Source organism: Rhea pennata, chromosome 2 (assembly GCF_028389875.1).
Source record: "Rhea pennata isolate bPtePen1 chromosome 2, bPtePen1.pri, whole genome shotgun sequence".
NCBI lineage: Eukaryota > Metazoa > Chordata > Aves > Rheiformes > Rheidae > Rhea > Rhea pennata.
The window spans coordinates 152,126,654-152,144,021 of record NC_084664.1 but is presented as its reverse complement, the minus strand read 5'-3'; the positions used below and the strand labels follow the sequence as shown (position 1 = coordinate 152,144,021).

Genomic DNA, 17,368 nt, shown 5'->3' with positions numbered 1-17,368 from the left:
ACAGACAAGCAGATTTGGACATTTGCATAGGTATTTCCATCCATGCTGAATGACTGAAGAGTGGGAGCAAATGCCAGACAAAACCTTTTTTCTCTCTTTTCTCCCCAGTGCAACTTCTGTCCTGGGTTACATGGAAACAAATCTAGAGTGATAGTTCTGACCTCCTGTTACAGAAACGAATTAGCAATGCACTTGGATACAGCAAAACAGTCAAATCTATATTGTTAATATAGTATGTCAGTACTTTTCTCTGTATTTTGTGCTCCAGATTGTCTTGTTTTTACTGATTTTTCAGCTATGTCCAGTGGTCCTTACTCTCACGAAAAACTGCTTTGCAGAGAACTGTAGAGTAAGCGTAGTGCCGGCTGCCTAACACTGACAGAGGCATCAATCATATGAGTGGCAGGAACACATCTTAAAAAGGTGCTGACTCTAAATAACGATCGCTTCATGCCACTGTTAGTTACTCCGTCAGATGTCATCTTCTTCCTGCAGACAGCTCCTTTCCACACAGAACGGTGGAAGGGCAGAGATAATCTCCCCAATTTAGTGACTGGAGTGCTGAGAACCCTTTGCATGTTAAACGTGATATTATGGAGAGGGGGCAACCGTAGCGGCACCATGCACTTGTGTGTCGTGTCCCACACTGCAAGTGTAAAACTTGAGCCCTCCGATGTCAGGACGGATTCCATCTGACTTAAGAGTTCAAAAGTTCATGTATAGAAAATTAACAGGTATGTTTCTAAAAGTTTTCAGAAGCAAATCGGAAATTAGTGAGAAAAAGGGGGGGCATAGAATTGATGTCCAATTTTATTTGCATAGCCTTAAGAAAAGTAATGGCCTCAATAAGTAATCCTGGTGCGAGTTGGGCATTTTTATTCTACAAAACACATCTCCTAATGGAAAGGCCCTCAACTGATTTATCAGTATCCCAACTGATAACGCATTTAGCTGTCAGCAAATACACTTTTGCACAGCCCAGTTGCACAGGTCCCCTCCTGGTGCAGGGAGAAGCGGGGCACGCGCCCGCCTGGGTGCTACGCCGCGATGCCCGCGCTGCGCTCCTCGTGTCAACACCGTGCGCAGGCGACTCTCGGGCAAAGGTGCATCCAGGACGGACTCTTGTTCTCCCGCAGGAGCCGTCGTCCTGCTCGTCCAAACTCGTCGCTGCCTCCGGTCGACTGCCATTGTTTAGTGCGGCTTTGCAAAGAACAGCGGTGAATCTGATTCTCACAAACCTTCCTCTTACCAGATAGGGAGTGAAAATGAGGCTGTAGCATATCAGTAACACAGACGAAAGACATTAGATCTGTTTAGTTTTCAAGCACCTTGCACAAAAATGTCTTTTGTGCCCAATTCCATCAAGGGGAAAGCATGTGCACCCTGTAATAGAAGAATCTGAATGCAGTTCAGGCGAATACATCTGTTTTCTTTGCATCTTTCTATTTCCTTTTCCTGATAGATTTGAAGATTATTAAATAAAATCCCCTTAATTTTTGTATGCATCTATTTCCACCTTATTTGAAAGGCTTAGACAAGCATATCTTCTAGGCTGGCGTGTGTCTGCTCTCTTTACGATCCATTCATAGTATGCGATAGCATACATATTTACAAGCAAGATTTGTGAAAACAACCTGGCAGTGAAAGTCTTATCTCGGGAAGCTGCGGTAAGACAAGACTGAGAGAACTTTTTGCAGTGTTATAATACCTTTCTAATTGCAGTTGTTGTAAAAATAGCTTTCTGTTAAGGTTGTTTCAGTGAGATGGTTGCATTATGGCAGCTACAATTAGCATTAGTTTGAATCCTAGTTGCTAACTGCATTGGAAAAACCACATACTTAAGTGGACTTTAGTCTATCACAAAGGTAAAAACAGTGTGGGGAGTGCATTTGGCTTTTACCCTTGGTATAAGACTCTGTGTCTTTGGATAGATGACTCCTTTATAGTTGTCACCACAGTTCCAGAAGAGCTTAGGAGCAAGTGCCATGCCCTGGGGTGTCATTACGCCCGAGCAGCAGAGGGGAGAGCCGGTGCCGGCAGCCCTGCAACGCAAGAAGTCGGATGCACTTGTTGCTCTAGGCGTGGAAATGCAAAGTGCTCGCAGTGCCCCCGCAGTGGATGGGGTGCATATAGCACTAATTCGTTTAAGAGACCTGTAGAATAGATTTAGAGGTCTATTTTAGCACATAGGCATTTAAAAGATCTGATTCATGGTACTAAAGGGATTGAAAAGGTTGTTGACCACCTGCTGCGAAAAGAGAGTGTACCGACATTTCAGCCCCTGTGATTCACAGCTGGTGAGGTTAGTGTGAACTAGCATGCTTTTCAGTTCACATAGCTTTCGGTTATCGATATATGTCACACTGTAAACTGCTGCTGCTGTGGACTTTGAGTTATTATATCTGACAGATATAGCTCAAGGCAACCAGACATACTATTCTGATGAAAAAACACCACCAACCTTATAATGGTAAATGTGCCCAGTCTGTGTGAATGCATCAGCACGAGGAATGTTTGCAGGATCCATTTTTATTAGGCCAACTGGGTTTTTGCCTGAAGGAAAGAAAACCAGCTCTCAGTATTTACAAATGTACTGCAGAGGTGCAGCACAGGTCTGTAGACATCTGATAAGGAATTTACATTGGCCTAATGTTAAAGTGGTACAAACAAGTAATATTTGATCTGGCATAAAATTGTCTATTATCAAGTGATTACATCAAAATTATCTGAGCAAAGCTGAACTGGCAGAACAAGGTTATACAGGCTCAGCACCTTGTGCCATGTGGTCACGTCTGGCTTTGCTCTGATTCTAGGAGCGCTAGTGATAGAGATGCCATACCAGCACAGCACAGCCTGGACATCACAGTTTAGGCAGGGCGAACAAAAACAGAGCAACAGCCTGATCCAAACTTCTGTGAATCAGAGAGACTAATGCAAATTTGTTTCCCATGCACCTGTTGTGTCTCTATTTTTCTAGTCAACTGCTCATCACCGTCGTCATGGCTTTGATGCAGACCGGGATGCCAAGAAACTACACAAAGCCTGCAAAGGAGCAGGTGAGAAAGCTCTTGCTTTTTATACAACAAACACTTCAACATTATAGAGAGCACATGCACAAACTTATGGCAAAGCAACTATGTAAACCATTTGTAGCTAATCTTGATGTTATTCTGACACTCACCGGCTTGCACAACATGCACACACACAGATAACCGTGGAGTTTTATATGATTAAGATAAATGGAAGGGAAGCCAGTTTGTTCCTCAAAGGTCTGAAACATCTGTTTTGTTAACTGCTTGGCTCCAAGGGTCAGGATGAACATAGCATTTGCTCACTGCAGTAGGACGAGCAAGCTGTCCCTACTGATAGTGATGGTCATGGGGTCCAGCTAGTCAGGCAGGATTAAGGTCATGGTTATATAACCTTCATATGTCTCCAAGGAACAGTCAAAAACATCACCCTCTCTATATGCTTCTCAGAGCCCACTGCAGCAGGTTTATATGGTGCTTCTCAATCTCTGTCAGGCATTTTTAACCAAAATGTTGGTTCACACCATCCTCTGTGGGAGTTTACACTAAGCTGGCTGACTGCACTAAAGTGCGTGAGGAATACCATGTTCCTCAGACCCATGGAGGTGGCAATGTCCAGCAGAGGAGAAGCAGCCAGCCAGCACAAGAGAGCAAAAAGTTATTAACCCACTACAGGCATTTGCAAAGTAAACATATATTTAAGCGGTTTTTTTCCTGCTATAGTGCTGGCATTTAGCTAGTTAAAGTGTCTGAATTTTAGGACCTGTTCTTGTCCTTTCAGCTTCCTTCCATCAAGATAGTTTCCCAGAGGACCTTCCTATTAAGAGTTTAACCTCACATTTTCAGATAGCGATGGTTTTCAGTCTGCAGTTGGATCATGCCTTCTGTCTCACTTCTAAGCAGGAAAAACTGGACAGGATGCCATAAACTTGTCCTGTACAGACACGATATGCAGTGATGAGAATGAACAAGCTGCTGACAAATGTAAATACCATTTGCAGTTTTATTACATGTTTGGGTAGCTCATTGGAAACCATGGCAGTGCTAGGTGCTGCATGTACAGACATCAGAAAGAGAGTCCCTGCTCGTGAGAGCCTGCCAGCAAAGCTTGGCATGAAACATGATGGTGGGTGCCACCAACAGAAGGGCACCAGGGAAGCAGGGTCTGTGTCAGTCCGCATGATGTGCATGCTTCAGCAGACCTGGCATATGGATGGATGCACTGGAACCAACATCTAAACCCTTTATATCCTATAGACATTTTGGCAGTGCCCACTGCATGCAGAATCACAGGTCCTAATAGACCTTCTTCATCTCAACCCCTGTGTTGAAGAAACAAAGCCTGAGGCCAGCTGCTGGCCATTCGGTTGGAAGTACTCCTGGACATGCACGTTACTGCAATAGCTCCTCCGGTGTGTCACTCAGGCACCCAAGTAGGATCTCTGCAGTCCTGTCCCATAGCTGCAAACATTGGCTGATGCTTTCCAGCAACTTTGTTTAGTGCGAACTTCTGCCTACGTGGCTGAGGGCAGGGAAAGCACAACAACAAGGTCCCCGCCTTTAGTAAGCAGCGGCAGAAGCTGCAGCTCAGAGCTGCCATTTGCTCCCCGCGCCCGGGAACCCCTCGCAGAGGGCTGTCGCGTGTCTGATTCCCACGTGGCCTCCCCACACGCCGCCTTCCCGGGAGCTGCCGCTCGCCGCCGTGCCCCGGGCCGGGGCTCCCCTGCGGCCATGCACCCGGGCGCTGTGCTCCCAGTTAACTCCCCGCTTTTTCCGCCAAGGAAAACAGCGCCAACAGAGAGGCTGAGGCGGTGGAGGCTGCTTCTTGCTCCTCTCCCTCTCTCCTTGAGGAGCAAAGCGCAGCCCATTCCGGACGGGTTAATAAAGCCGAGCAAAGCGTGAGAATGCAGGGCACGCGGCTCTGCACCCCTTCCCGCCAGGACCAGGGACCATTTCCCTATCGCCTCCAGTAAGCCCGTGTCTCTGGTGAGACGTGGCCCTGGGGCAGGCCACAGGCACTGGTAGCACCCTCATTTCAGGAGCAGACAGTGGCTGCTCTGCAAAACAGAAGACTCGAGTGCCGTGATAAAATTTAAGCAGCACGAGATGGTGCTCGGAGCGTTGTAACCAACTACAGATAAAAACATCCTCAGAGGAAGCTTAGATGTTACAAAACCTGAAGCTGGCACCAGAAGATATGTGTATATTTATTTTCTTTTCTTTGGAGAGGAGGTACTTGATCTTTTTTCCCCTGTGCATTAGGTTCCTGATCAAATTCTCTGTATGCCCAACTTCTTTTTTAGGAACTGATGAAAAAACAATTATTGAAATCCTGACAAATCGAACATCGGAGCAGAGGCAACAGATAAAACAGAAGTACAAGACTGCGTTTGGCAAGGTATTTCAAAATAAATTTTCAAAATAAATGGCCTCTGGTTCAAATAGTATGCTGGTTAGAAATGTAGACTACATTCCCAGAGGACACCAGTTAGCTTCTGATTCAGTAATTTCTTTTATCTCCTGAAATAACAATTATTAATAATCTTATGCCTCAGAGTCTTCTTGAAATTGGAAACCAGTCTCAAACAGAATGAAGCATCTTAATCAAAGTTAGCAGAGCTAGAAAATAATTCATAACTAAAATCAAAAACATTTTGTCTCGTGTTCATCTTCAGCACAATTAGGGGGGAAAAGTCTGAAACAAAGTGTAAATGCAATTAATGTGGCAGGCAAATTCCCAGTTTGAATCCCTCTAAGACCAGATGCAGATTCAGAGGGACTATTTGATCTTACCCCACTATACTTTTACTGAGTAATGGATTTAGCATTGATTAAATTCCAGTGATGGAGTAGGATACCCATTGCATGACTGAGAAATCTCTCTGGGCACTTGGTTTCTGAAGGAGGAAACACTGACTGCCTTGGTGATTTGCCACTTAGGAAAACTTAGGAAAAACTAGAGCTTCCTATGTATTATTTAGATAAACAGCCAAATCTTGCAGGGCTTATTATTAAATCAGTCTTTTTTTTTTCTGGTCTCTTTGCACTTTGGACAGTAATCAGGGTTAGGAAAGCTGGCAGCACCAAACCCGAAAGCCTTCCATCTGTAAACCTTACAACAAGCACGTGAAAGACTTTGACTGCGCAAAGACTACTATTAGCTCTATAATGCACATTAATAAGCATATGCATTAGAAATGAGCAAATGCGGTAAGACATCCCAGCTACGTTAGCCCGTAACAGCTCGCAGAGGTTCGGTTCGTAAGGCGGCTCAGTGAAGCCGCTTCGCCTTCCTGCCGGTCTTTTACTGGAAGAGACCAAGCGTTAATTTGCTATCATGTAACAGGACGTTGAAGAACGATAGTTTAAAGTCGGGTTTTCTTTTCATTTATGATCTGAGCTTGTCAAAGATTTCCTGTACTACAGGCGATGTTAGCTGCAGATAGGGCTTAAAATAAATCATTCCAAGCAATGCTCAGCAGGAGTGTTCATCTGACACATATGCACCAGCTGATTCTTCTCCAGGGTCTTATTAATTTTTGAATTCAGTGGATCACATCAGAAAGGATTTTTTTTTTCTTTTTTGCTGTTGGAAAATGCTGATTGCTTGAAAGCAGAGCACTTCAGAGAAATGTTTTGCTTTTCCCAAGAAATCAATTCTAAGAAAATTTTGAAGGAATTTTAGTGAGTTTGATTCCTTCTGTTACAATTTTTACAAAGCAGGAGATTTCTGCACTGTATTTCAAGGCTTCTTCAGTCAAGCCTTTAAAAAGTTAGTTTGCGTTTCTTCGAACAGGTAGAGTTAAAACTGGTCCAGTATTGCTGATACCTGGGGATGGGGGGATCGTTTCAATCAACATAAAACGACGATTTTTTAGGAAAATTTATTTTCAAAAAAATGCCCATGTTTCACAGAGTTTTATAATTTTTTTGCTGTTGTTCCTTTGGGGTATGGAAGAAGCTTGGAAATTGTTAAATTCCCCGCAGCAAATGAGCGCATAAATACAGCCTGCAGCCCTGGCTCAGGCCTGGGGCACTAACCCTTCCGACCGCCCCGGCAGGATCTGGAAGCGGCGCTGAAGGGAGACCTCAGCGGGAATTTCGAGAAGACCGTCCTGGCCCTGCTGGACCTGCCCTGCGAGTACGAGGCCCGGGAGCTTCGCCGGGCCATGGCGGGCGCCGGCACGGACGAGTCGCTGCTCATCGAGATCCTCTGCACGCGCAGCAACAAGGTGGGGACGGCTCAGCGAGCGGGGCCGCGCGCGCGCTCCGCTGCTTGTTCGAGTTTGTGAGGGGTTTTCATGTGTTTTTTTCTTTTTGTTTGTTTGCCCAGCAAATCGTAAGCATAAAGGAGGCGTACAAAAGGCGTAAGTAAGACTTCCCTGGGCGCAGCTCCGCTTCGAGCCGCCAGCCCCGCGCGGGCCCTGACGGACGCCTTTCCCCCAGTCTTTGGCAGGGATCTGGAGTCCGACGTGAGAAGCGACACGAGCGGCTCCCTGCAGCGGATACTAGTCACCGTGCTGGAGGTGAGCGCGGACACGGGCTTTCCTCTGCCCTCGCCACCCCGGGCAATGCTAATGAGTATTAGCTGGTGATTACAATAAGCAACGTAATAACGAGGTAGGTCTAGTGAGCAGAAGGCTTTCGGGCAGAGCGTCCAGCCCCGTGGTGCCGAGGTCCAAAGTGCCCCAACACTACGCAACTGTCGGCAGATGGCAGCAAAGCTATAACCAAAGGGGTTTTGAGCGCTGACAAACTTCCCTTCCGCTGCCGGGGGTAGCCAGCACTTGGGCTTTTTCCTTTTTCTTTTCAACATAACGTCCTTTTCCGTAGGCAAACCGAGATGAGGACCAGGAGGTCAACGTGGAGCTTGCCGGGCAGGATGCCAGAGAGCTATACGAAGTAAGCACGATCGCGGGGAAACCGCCCGGGCTCGGCGCTGCCTCGGAGGCGGCCGCGCGCGCGGGGTGCCGAGGCGGTGGCGGGGGGCCAGCCCCCGGCTCTCCTTTCCAGCGCGGGTAGACAAGCGCTCTGGAAGAGGACGTGCGATCTTCAAGGCAGGGGAAGGCCGCTGGGGAACGGAGGAGCTGGCTTTCAACCTGGTCTTAGCCAAGAGAAGCTACCAGCAGCTGAGAGCTACTTTCGAGGCTTATGAGAAGGTGAGTTGTTCTCGTCTGTGACGTGGGTTGCACACAGCACGGCCCAATGCGTAGTTCACAGACCCTACAGCTACATGTAGAGTGGGCCAACTTTTATTTCCCATTTTGAAAATTGTTCGGTGCTGTAAGTATCATGAAAAATCATAGAATCATAGAATCAGTAAGGTTGGAAGGGACCTCTGGAGATCAGCTAGTCCAACCTCCCTGTTCAAGCAGGGTCACTTAGAGCATGGTAGACAGGGTGGCATCCAGGCAGGCCTTGAATAGCTCCAGAGAAGGAGACTCCACAACCTCTCTGGGCAGCCTGTGCCAGGGCTCCGTCACTCTCACAGGGGAGAAATTCCCCCTCATGTTCAGGCAGAACTTCCTGTGCTTCAATTTCTGCCCATTGCCTCTTGTCCTGTCACACGGGAGAATGAAAAATACCTCTGCAGGACCACATCCTGACCTTACAGAAATAGGGCCTAAAAGCTGTGTCTTCTTCCAGCAAAGGACCTGTTTCCCTTTGTAGCCCACACAGTATCCAGCCAAACATATGTCCTGATACCCTTTTCTTTCCAACCTCCACCACGAGGTGTGTCCCCACTCCCACAGGAGGACCAGCAAAGGGACAGGCTCACAGTTTATGCTCTAAAGCAGAGTTTTGCCCTTCTGATCTTTCTGTCCTTCTTCCAAGCAGAGCCTGTCTTTCTGCCTAATCCTGATCCCCCCGTTTCAGGAAAAGTGCCCTCGCACATGCATAGCAGCTCCTTAACCTACCCCCTTCTAGCCCAACGTCCCCGCTGGACCCTTACCATCCACACACCACACCACAGCATCTCCTCTGAAGACAGGGGGAGACATTGTTAAAGAGCAGTGGTGGCTGCTAGGCGGCCACCACTCCGTGATGGGCCCCTCTGTGTCCAGGGGCCTGAGCCTTTTGGGCCAGCAGGGAGGTTCACAAGCAGCTGGCTGAGTCTGCGCTGGCCCTTGCTTACCCAAGACACCCTGCTGTGTCCAAGGTTCCTGCCTCCCTCATGGCACACCATCCACAGCCCCTCCACCAGGGAAGGAGCACATCTCCCACCTCTGCCTCTTTCCCCACCATGGGCAGACAGCCTGTGCAAGTAGTTTGCTGCACTGTCCTCTGCTTCCAAGCCTTTCCCAGCCAAGGGCAAGTTAACGAGTAGGGCCACGGCTCTCTGTTACTTCTCCCCATGTCACACGAGTGACATTTTACTCATATCTAGGCTTTGATCTGATCTCCACAGAGACCTCTCACCTGGAAATTACCTCTGAAGGTTGAAACAATTGGAGATGCAAGGTCCTTCTCCTGGCAACTGGGTGGAAGCTCATTGGTAGCATTCAATCTGAGAAGAAAGTCCACCCTCCAATCCCTGTCTCACAGCCCCAAATTTCCCTAAGATGAGTCTAAGATCATCAGAAAATTGTAACCCTGGGCACTGAAGATGAAAACCCTTCAGTCAAGGCCATATTTCAGTGTCAGCATAATAAGGAACCCTCAGTTGGAAATATATTCACAGCTTAATCCAAGCCTTGGTTTGTTGCTGGCAAGAGATCAAAACCAGTCACTAACTGCTATTCGCTCCCTCCGAGCAGCCCAAACCCTGGGGGTTGAGTTAAATGATCCAATATCCAAGATACCTTGGCTTTTTGATTTCTAAAGCCAAGCAGATCACATTGCCCAGACCGATCCATCCACATCCTGCCTGGCTGCATTTGAAGTAGAAGTGCGCCAAGATTGGAGCCATGCAAACATCCGTCCTTCTCTGCATTTGGAAAGATAAATAGGGACAGATCTACACGAGCTTGGATTTTGCAGAGGTCAAGGCCAAACTCTTAGAGGGTATCCCGTACCCGCTGGTATCTGTGCTAGCTCAGGTCTGAGCTAAAAGTCAGTGTTGAGCCACGCAGGACCATCCTGATATGCAAAAGTAAAAGACTTTGGGATTTTCTTTAATTCACAGAAGTGAGGGTAAGCTATGTTTTGAAATGGCAGTCTGTTTTTCCGCTTCTTCAGCCTGACAATTTCTTTCCTATAGAATAATATAGAAACTCAGGAACAACTGCAGCGCTTGTAAACTATCCCTGGGAACCCAAAGCCAATAAGTAACAAACCTTCTCACAGCTGGTGAAGCTCCAAAATTTATCATGTTTGTGTGGGAACCATCCAGAGCCTTGGTAGAGGAATTAAAGGGAGCTCAAGCGATTTCTCCTGACTCAGGGTCACCCAAGAAGAAACTACAACTTCTTTGTCAAAGAAGCCCTCAGATACAAGTGCGACTGCTTGATTTAAGTTATCCATCTCTTAACTGTTCTGCCTTACTTGGCCTCGTATGTCCTTAATGCCCTTGATGCCAGTGAATTTATGAGCATTTACCCCAGAAGAAGACCTCCTTTGCCCTTGAATTACTCCCTTGGAAAGGCTGAAAGGGATCTAAATTGGCTTTTTTCCATTGGATCCAAAATCTGATGCTGGTTTTATGGTAACAGGATTATGTGTACAGACAACAACTCTGATGGCTCCTCTTTATTATCCTTGTAGCTGCATGGGAAAGACATAGAAGAAGCCATTAAAAGTGAAACATCTGGAGATCTGGAGAAGGCCTATCTCACTCTGGGTAAAATAAATGTTTCAGTAGCTTTCCTTTCTAGTTCTTATCGCCATCTGATATTAACTCTTAGTTAGCTCTAGTGAGAGCTATTGAGATAGTCTTAAACTAAAGCAAACATAACTGCCAGGCAAAGGAGACCCAGGTTTAAATAATGATTTCTGAATGATTTCTAAAACCTATTGGTTTTATTGGTTTCATTGTGCAGCGTGCTTTCCCTGTGGAGAAAGGTATGTTCACATTTAGACTCCAAGCCTCCTCCTAGCATGCCAACAGGGATGCCTTACAGAATGCAAACCCTACCAGTTCCTATGTCTGCCTGAGCACAAATCCTGAAGAGTTTTCTTTATTTCTGCCTTATTTATTTCCTTCTCATTGAAAACATAACACAGAATGTAAATGTATAAGAAAGCCTTTTACTGTTCTTCTGTAGTCAGCTGTGCCAAAGATGGCCAAGGTTACTTTGCTACGCTTCTGCACGAGTCAATGAAAGGAGCTGGGACTGATGAAAAGACCTTGATTCGCATCCTTGTGACAAGGGCTGAGGTAGGGTACCCTGCAATCTGCCATACTTCAAATTGTTTTGGGGAGAAGTACAAATTTAAAGGGTACAGGTAAGTCCTGATAGATTGTATGATAAATCGACCCAATTTCAGACCAGCGTAGAGCCACTGATGTCAGTGCTCGCACTCTGCTTTTGTCCATAGGCAACCCTAATTTTCAGATTGCATTTATTTTTGTTTCCAAAAGAACTGAATTCAAAAGCATGAAAGCAATTACAAGTGAAGTCAACTTTACCTGGATACAATTGGCCATGGGAAGATCTGACCCCAGAAAGATCTTTATAAGTAAAATTCTAATTATGGTAATCCTGGTTAAGATAAAACAACAGGTCACAGATTGAGAATCGCTTATAATCATATGTTGCCAGTTCTTTCTGATTCTAGCTGGAAAAAACAGATGGGGGAGGGAGGGAAGGAAGGAAGGAAGAAAAATAAAGAGCCAAAGGAGATAACTGTGATTTTAAAAAGCACAACACTGCACAAGACATTTTAGATCCTAAACATAGTCTTTAAATCTTCCTTCGATGTAAGCTATTCAGGTTCTATCCCCAGGGCTGTTTCAGTCTTGACATAGAGGAGGAGTTGTTCATAGAAGAGAGGTGAGGAGGTGATATGTATCTGATCTCAGTGATCTATAGTATGAAAAATGGAAATTAGTCTCCAGGGTAGTCTCTCCATTTAGATGTTGTCCAGTCATGATAACATTTAAAAATCTCAGTAATGAAGATCAGGGCCATGCCATGGGTGCCTTTTTACAAGAAAGCTCAAGACAAGGCATTTCATTCTCCCTCCCTGCACAATGAAACAAGAAAATTACCTGTGGATAGAAGAACACAACTATAATTTAATCATACTCTTTGAAATGTTTCTTTCTCTTCTTGCCACCAAAGAGGGGCCTCAGGAGGCCCCAACAACCTGTGCTAGTTTGTGTGGTACCGAGGCTGTGCCTGCATGGCACTACTGAGTGCTAAGCAAAGACGTCCAACAGCCCCCTCCAGCATGGCTCTCTGCACCCCACCATACCCCACCTGACAGCTAGTGTCCCATCACTACACCACACATGCAGCCTTACCTCAAGTCCAAACATTAACCTGAAAGTTCTTCAAGGGTTTGGACCTTCTGCTTTCTTCTCTGCTCCTCCCAGTGTGCACAGTGGGCTTAGGGGGACTTGGTAAAAGCAGAATATACTATGAAAAGCACATCCCGTTCTTCTAAAGAGGCTCTCCTTGCATCCTCAGAGTGACCTGCCAGGAATAAAGGAGAAGTTCCAGCAAAAGTACAACAAGTCGTTAGCTGAAGCTATCCAATCTGATACCTCTGGGGACTTCAGAAAGTTGCTGCTGGCTCTTGTACACTAAAAAGCCATCAAGAACAGAGAGGCATGCTGAGCAGCCACCTCTTGATTAGTTTCCAAAGTAGCATCCAAAAATGTGGCATTAGCAGAAAGAAAAAAATCCAATTTATTTTCTTTCCAGCTGAGAAACATGTTGCCAAGTAATGCTGGACGTGAGGTTTATGTTACGGGTATCTTGCCAAATGTCCTTAAGCAATAAAGATATTTTAAAAAACTAAATCTAAATTGACCTCTTTGTGTTTGCATATGTGGAGGAATCTTTATTTTCTGACATTATGACTTCTGGGTAGACTTACTGTCTTTCTCCAGTTCAGAAGGTTATCCCTGTTCTTTCCTTACCTTTTTATCCCCAATCTGAAGGATGTCTTGTCATGCCATTGCAGGTCCTGCCAAGAGAAAATAGATGTTAATTTCTTCTCAGCCCATTATCACACCTCTTTACACCTCTTTACACAACCTGGGAGCTGTGAATTAATGACTTGAGTCATGCCCTGAGTAAGATCCTGCTATCACCAAGGAAAGTTGTAGTGATTTCTCTGTCTGTACATTTGCCCTCTTAGCACAGTCACCCCCTAAGTTATCCCACAAAAGAGCTGAGGAGTTGCAGTCCCCATCAGCACCAGCTCCTGTGCCATGGTGCCTGAGCACAGCTGGACAGGAAGTAGGCCTTCACGAAGTGGAGCTGTCAGGCAGGTAAATGCTGCTCCCATGCAAGTAGACATGTGCCTCAGAACTGTTGTGCCAGTCTCCATCCTTGGAGGTTTCCAGCACCCAGCTGGATAACATCCTGAGTAACCTGGTCTGAACTTGTAGCTGACTTTGCTTTTATCAAGAGGTTGGGCTAGAAACCTCCTGAGGTCCTGTTCAAGCTGAATTATCCTAAGATCCTATAATCATATGACAGATGATGTAGGTTAAAAATAACAAGACAGGGCCTGACAAATAAGAAGAGAGGGAGAAGAGTCTGGCTCAAGGAGATGGACTTAGGAGCTCTTTTCTGTGTTTAGCCCCTTCTTTCTTTTGCTGCACTGTGGGGAGTCAGGTCTTTCAGACCTAGCTCCTCTGAGGCATTTGGCAACTGGACCTCTTTCTCCCCACTTGTATCAACATCACAGCAATAGTATGTGGACACCTAGTTATAGCCTGTAAAGATGGGACAAGACAGATGAAGAATGGGAAAGACGGAAGGCTTTTAGGAATGATGATCTGCATATCATACAGATACAACAGTATATTCCAATATTTAAGAGGTTCGGTCCTTCTTTGGCGCATTTCTATCAATCTAAGAATATCAGAGCAGATACTGAACTTGAAGTGAACCATATGCTTCTGGATTTGACTTTATCAAAGGTGTTTTAATTTGCAGACCCAGAAAGTGTGGAGAAGTGTGTGATCTGCATATCTCCTTGTTGCTGTTGCCATGGAACTCTTGTAACCAGAGACTATAGAAAGAGATACACGAATAGTCTACTTAGATATCCGATGTTCTCAATGATATTTTATCCTTCAGAGGTCAGATTGCATGTTCAGTCCAAGATAAAGTGGCAGGTACCCATTCTCAAATGATGCAGTTTGGAGAAAAAAGCCAATGGATGTCTGAAATGCACATGAAGGAGCTGGTTTAGGCAAAGGATTTTGTTTTTAAAAAATTCAAACAAGGGTGCCCATAGCTACATCTCTGGTTTCTATGAAACCTCTAGAAGTTCATCACCTCTTAAAACCAACTATATTCTTGTTTAATGTGAATGTGAAGTGCCTAACTTTGGCAACCAAATTTATTTTTGCCTGAATACTTTCAATTAACACTAATTAGTCATTCTGACTAAAGAAGGAAGAGTACAATTGCTTTCATCTTAAGCTTTCAGTCTTTGATTAGAGGTTAGCATGCAACCTGGCCAGAAGCTAGAGTTCACATCCACAAATCTTGGGGTAAAGTCATCACTGAATTACATGCTATATTTATCTCTCTATATATCTTTCTCTGCACAGTACATATAGTGATGGCAGTGAATTTTGTGAAGTTACTCTATCTCTCCAATGCTGTAGGAATAAAATATGACCCTGTGCCTCTACAGCAAAAGTTTAAAGTCAGGGTTCAAACTTCAAGTTCAGATTTCAAGTCTACAGAACGAGTCCGTTACCTAGCTTACAGAAACAGAATCAAACCCAGATTAAGCCTTAGATCAGAATTAAAGATCACACCAATGCGAATGACAGCTGTGGTGATAGCGCACTGTGTGAAATCATGTTTGCTGAGCATCTAAACAGAAGACGAGTAACGTAATAGTTACAGAGAAGGAAGAGAGGGAAGGATCACAAGGGTATCTAGACTTCAAAAAATAGGGAAAAGACCATTTACTTGGCAACTAATACTAGGAAGCAGATGGAAGTTAGCAGCCTTTTACATGGGCAAGGGGTACCAGTCACAAGTTGCAAAAAAAAGGAAATTCCTATTGGATGTATAGAAAAAAGAATTTTCACCATGAGTATGGTTCAGCACCAGAGCAGGTTGCCCAGAGAGGTTGTTGAAATGTCCATCTTTTTAAATTCCCAAAACTCAGCAGGACAAGGCCCTGAGCAGCCTGATCTAACTTTGAGGCTAGCCCTGCTCTGAGCAAGATGTTGGCCTAGGTGAGATCCTGGGGGCCTCCCCAGGATCCAATGACTCCAGAAGAATCGTAGAGTTTGTCAGCAGGAGACCACAGATCTACCTCACTGGAAAGAATAGATGATATCCAGCTCCTGGTAGCATGGAATAAACCTTTGTATTTCTGATACCTGAAGTAATATGAAGGGCTTCATCTTATTGTCACATTGTGGTTTCCCAATTCCATATGGTCACAGTGGATTAGATTTGTTTCTCAATGTCTTCTACACTCCTTGCTTCTTTAGGGAGTTTCAACCAGGGAACTAGAGGATGGGGTCAAAGCACTGTTTCCCAACACAGGGAGGCAAATAGTGAATCCACTCTCTGCCCCGGGCAAGCACAGGCAGGACTTGGGGATGCTGCTTCAGCAGGGAGCCTCCAGGTGCACCAGAAACCAGGTGCTGGACCATGAGGTAGCATTACCTTCACTGGCCTGGCCTGACGCTGTGTGTTGGGTGTGGGCTGCAGGTGTTATCAGCTGTGTAAGATATGGGAACATATGTTGAGCAGAAAGGTTCTGTGCCAGGGTGTTTTTTAGGAACACTGCTTGGCATGAGCCAAAATTATGCCAAAGACCAGTTTAACCGTGTGGATCCTCACAGACCAGTGTTAGGGCCTGTGCTCCAGACATGCTTCTTTAGTTTGCTTGTGCAGACGCATCTCCTCTCATTCTCTCATTGGGTGTATTCTTATATACGTTTATGTGCACATGGTAAGTGTGTGATACATAAATCTAATAATCCCCATCGCATTAGTCTTCCTTTCTGCTCTCATATTTGTTTCCCTCTGGCTTACAACAGGCCAAATGGAGTCATGTACCCATCTCACCCCAGTCAGGGCCCACAGACAGAATTTTCCACACTGCCAGTATACACACCGCCAGGCTGCCCAGTATCTCCGAAACACTGGCTGCTCTCCCAGCCCAGAGCTAACGGGCTGGAGACGTACCTATGGCCAGCTGCCACTGGGGCTCTACACCTCCCTGCCCATCTCCTGCTCATGGCACGTGGTTAGCTATGATCCCTATAAATGTCTTTTTTATATATATAACAAGGAATATCAAGCCTGTTTGTTGTTCCCTCTTCCAATTTTAATAAGATTATAATAAGGAATATTTTTTTCTTGTTCCTGGTCTATTTAGACCAATTTTGGGGGAGCGGCTGATCTCTCTCTTGATACTGGGGGAGCTGATAGCCATCACAGCAAAACACATAATACTGAATAAGCTCAGCGGAGCCTTTGCTTTGAACACTCTTTTTTTCCTCGTTCGCATTTGTTCTTTTTCATCTGAATTGTAATAGGATCAGTGTATGTGTTTAAGAAGCTGTCTGACATCACCAGTCTTCACGCACCTGTCTGCTGGCTGATTAGATTACCGCTTTTTTCCACTCTGCTGCTTAGCACATGATAACAGACATTTCATCATCCCATTACATTAAAACAAAAAAGAGCTGCTCTGGGTCAGATCAAAGGTCTGGCCATCCCAATTCCAAAACTGAGCAACACCAAAGAAACAGGGTAAGTGAACAGCATTACAGAAAAGTGGATATTCCTTGTAGGCTCTCCCAGTTTCTAGCAAGTGGACCTGTATGGATTTCATAACCCGAAGGTGGCAGAAGTCACTGTTTTTAAGAGGCACCAAGGCTCCTGCCTCCCTCAGGGATGGTGGGAAATCTGCAGCATTGATTCCCGCAGTGCGACCATCTGACTTCACTGCTGCAGCCCTGCAGATGAAGCCACTTTCCCGTTTGGGCACTGCATTCAGATCAGGCCCTTGTCCATGCAAGATCTCAGTCCCTTGTTAATGCAACATCCAGTCCCCCAAAAAAGTCTGTTCAAGCCTTTGTAAGAACTGCTCGGTAAACAGCATGCTAACCTAGGAAACCTGACTCAGGAATTCGCCCAGGGACACACTTCCTCAGAGAACTGATGCTGTCCCACAGAAAAAACAGCTCTTTCCTCCTGCATTGGGAGTCTTTAGGGAAAATACCTTTAATTCTGAGG

General features: G+C 45.5%; 1 protein-coding gene across 1 annotated transcript; it reads left to right on the top strand.

Annotated features, from left to right (window-relative positions):
- The first annotated feature begins 1,047 nt into the window (after positions 1 to 1,047).
- On the top strand, positions 1,048 to 12,936 carry ANXA13 (annexin A13). The gene is made up of 12 exons (XM_062568563.1): positions 1,048 to 1,194; positions 1,947 to 2,123; positions 2,978 to 3,056; positions 5,333 to 5,427; positions 7,091 to 7,261; positions 7,363 to 7,396; positions 7,476 to 7,555; positions 7,863 to 7,931; positions 8,087 to 8,188; positions 10,734 to 10,809; positions 11,234 to 11,346; positions 12,602 to 12,936. The coding sequence occupies exons 1-12, from the start codon at positions 1,048 to 1,050 to the stop codon at positions 12,719 to 12,721; spliced, it is 1,263 nt and encodes a 420-aa protein (XP_062424547.1). The 3' UTR covers positions 12,722 to 12,936.
- Positions 12,937 to 17,368: the final 4,432 nt, after the last annotated feature.

Excerpts from the sequence above, each read along its gene's own strand:
- ANXA13 (XM_062568563.1), top strand. The coding sequence starts at position 1,048 with ATGCCCGCGCTGCGCTCCTCGTGTCAACACCGTGCGCAGGCGACTCTC. Across the intron at positions 5,428-7,090 it reads ACAAGACTGCGTTTGGCAAG|GATCTGGAAGCGGCGCTGAA; the intron begins GTATTTCAAAAT and ends CCGCCCCGGCAG. Across the intron at positions 11,347-12,601 it reads TCCTTGTGACAAGGGCTGAG|AGTGACCTGCCAGGAATAAA; the intron begins GTAGGGTACCCT and ends TTGCATCCTCAG.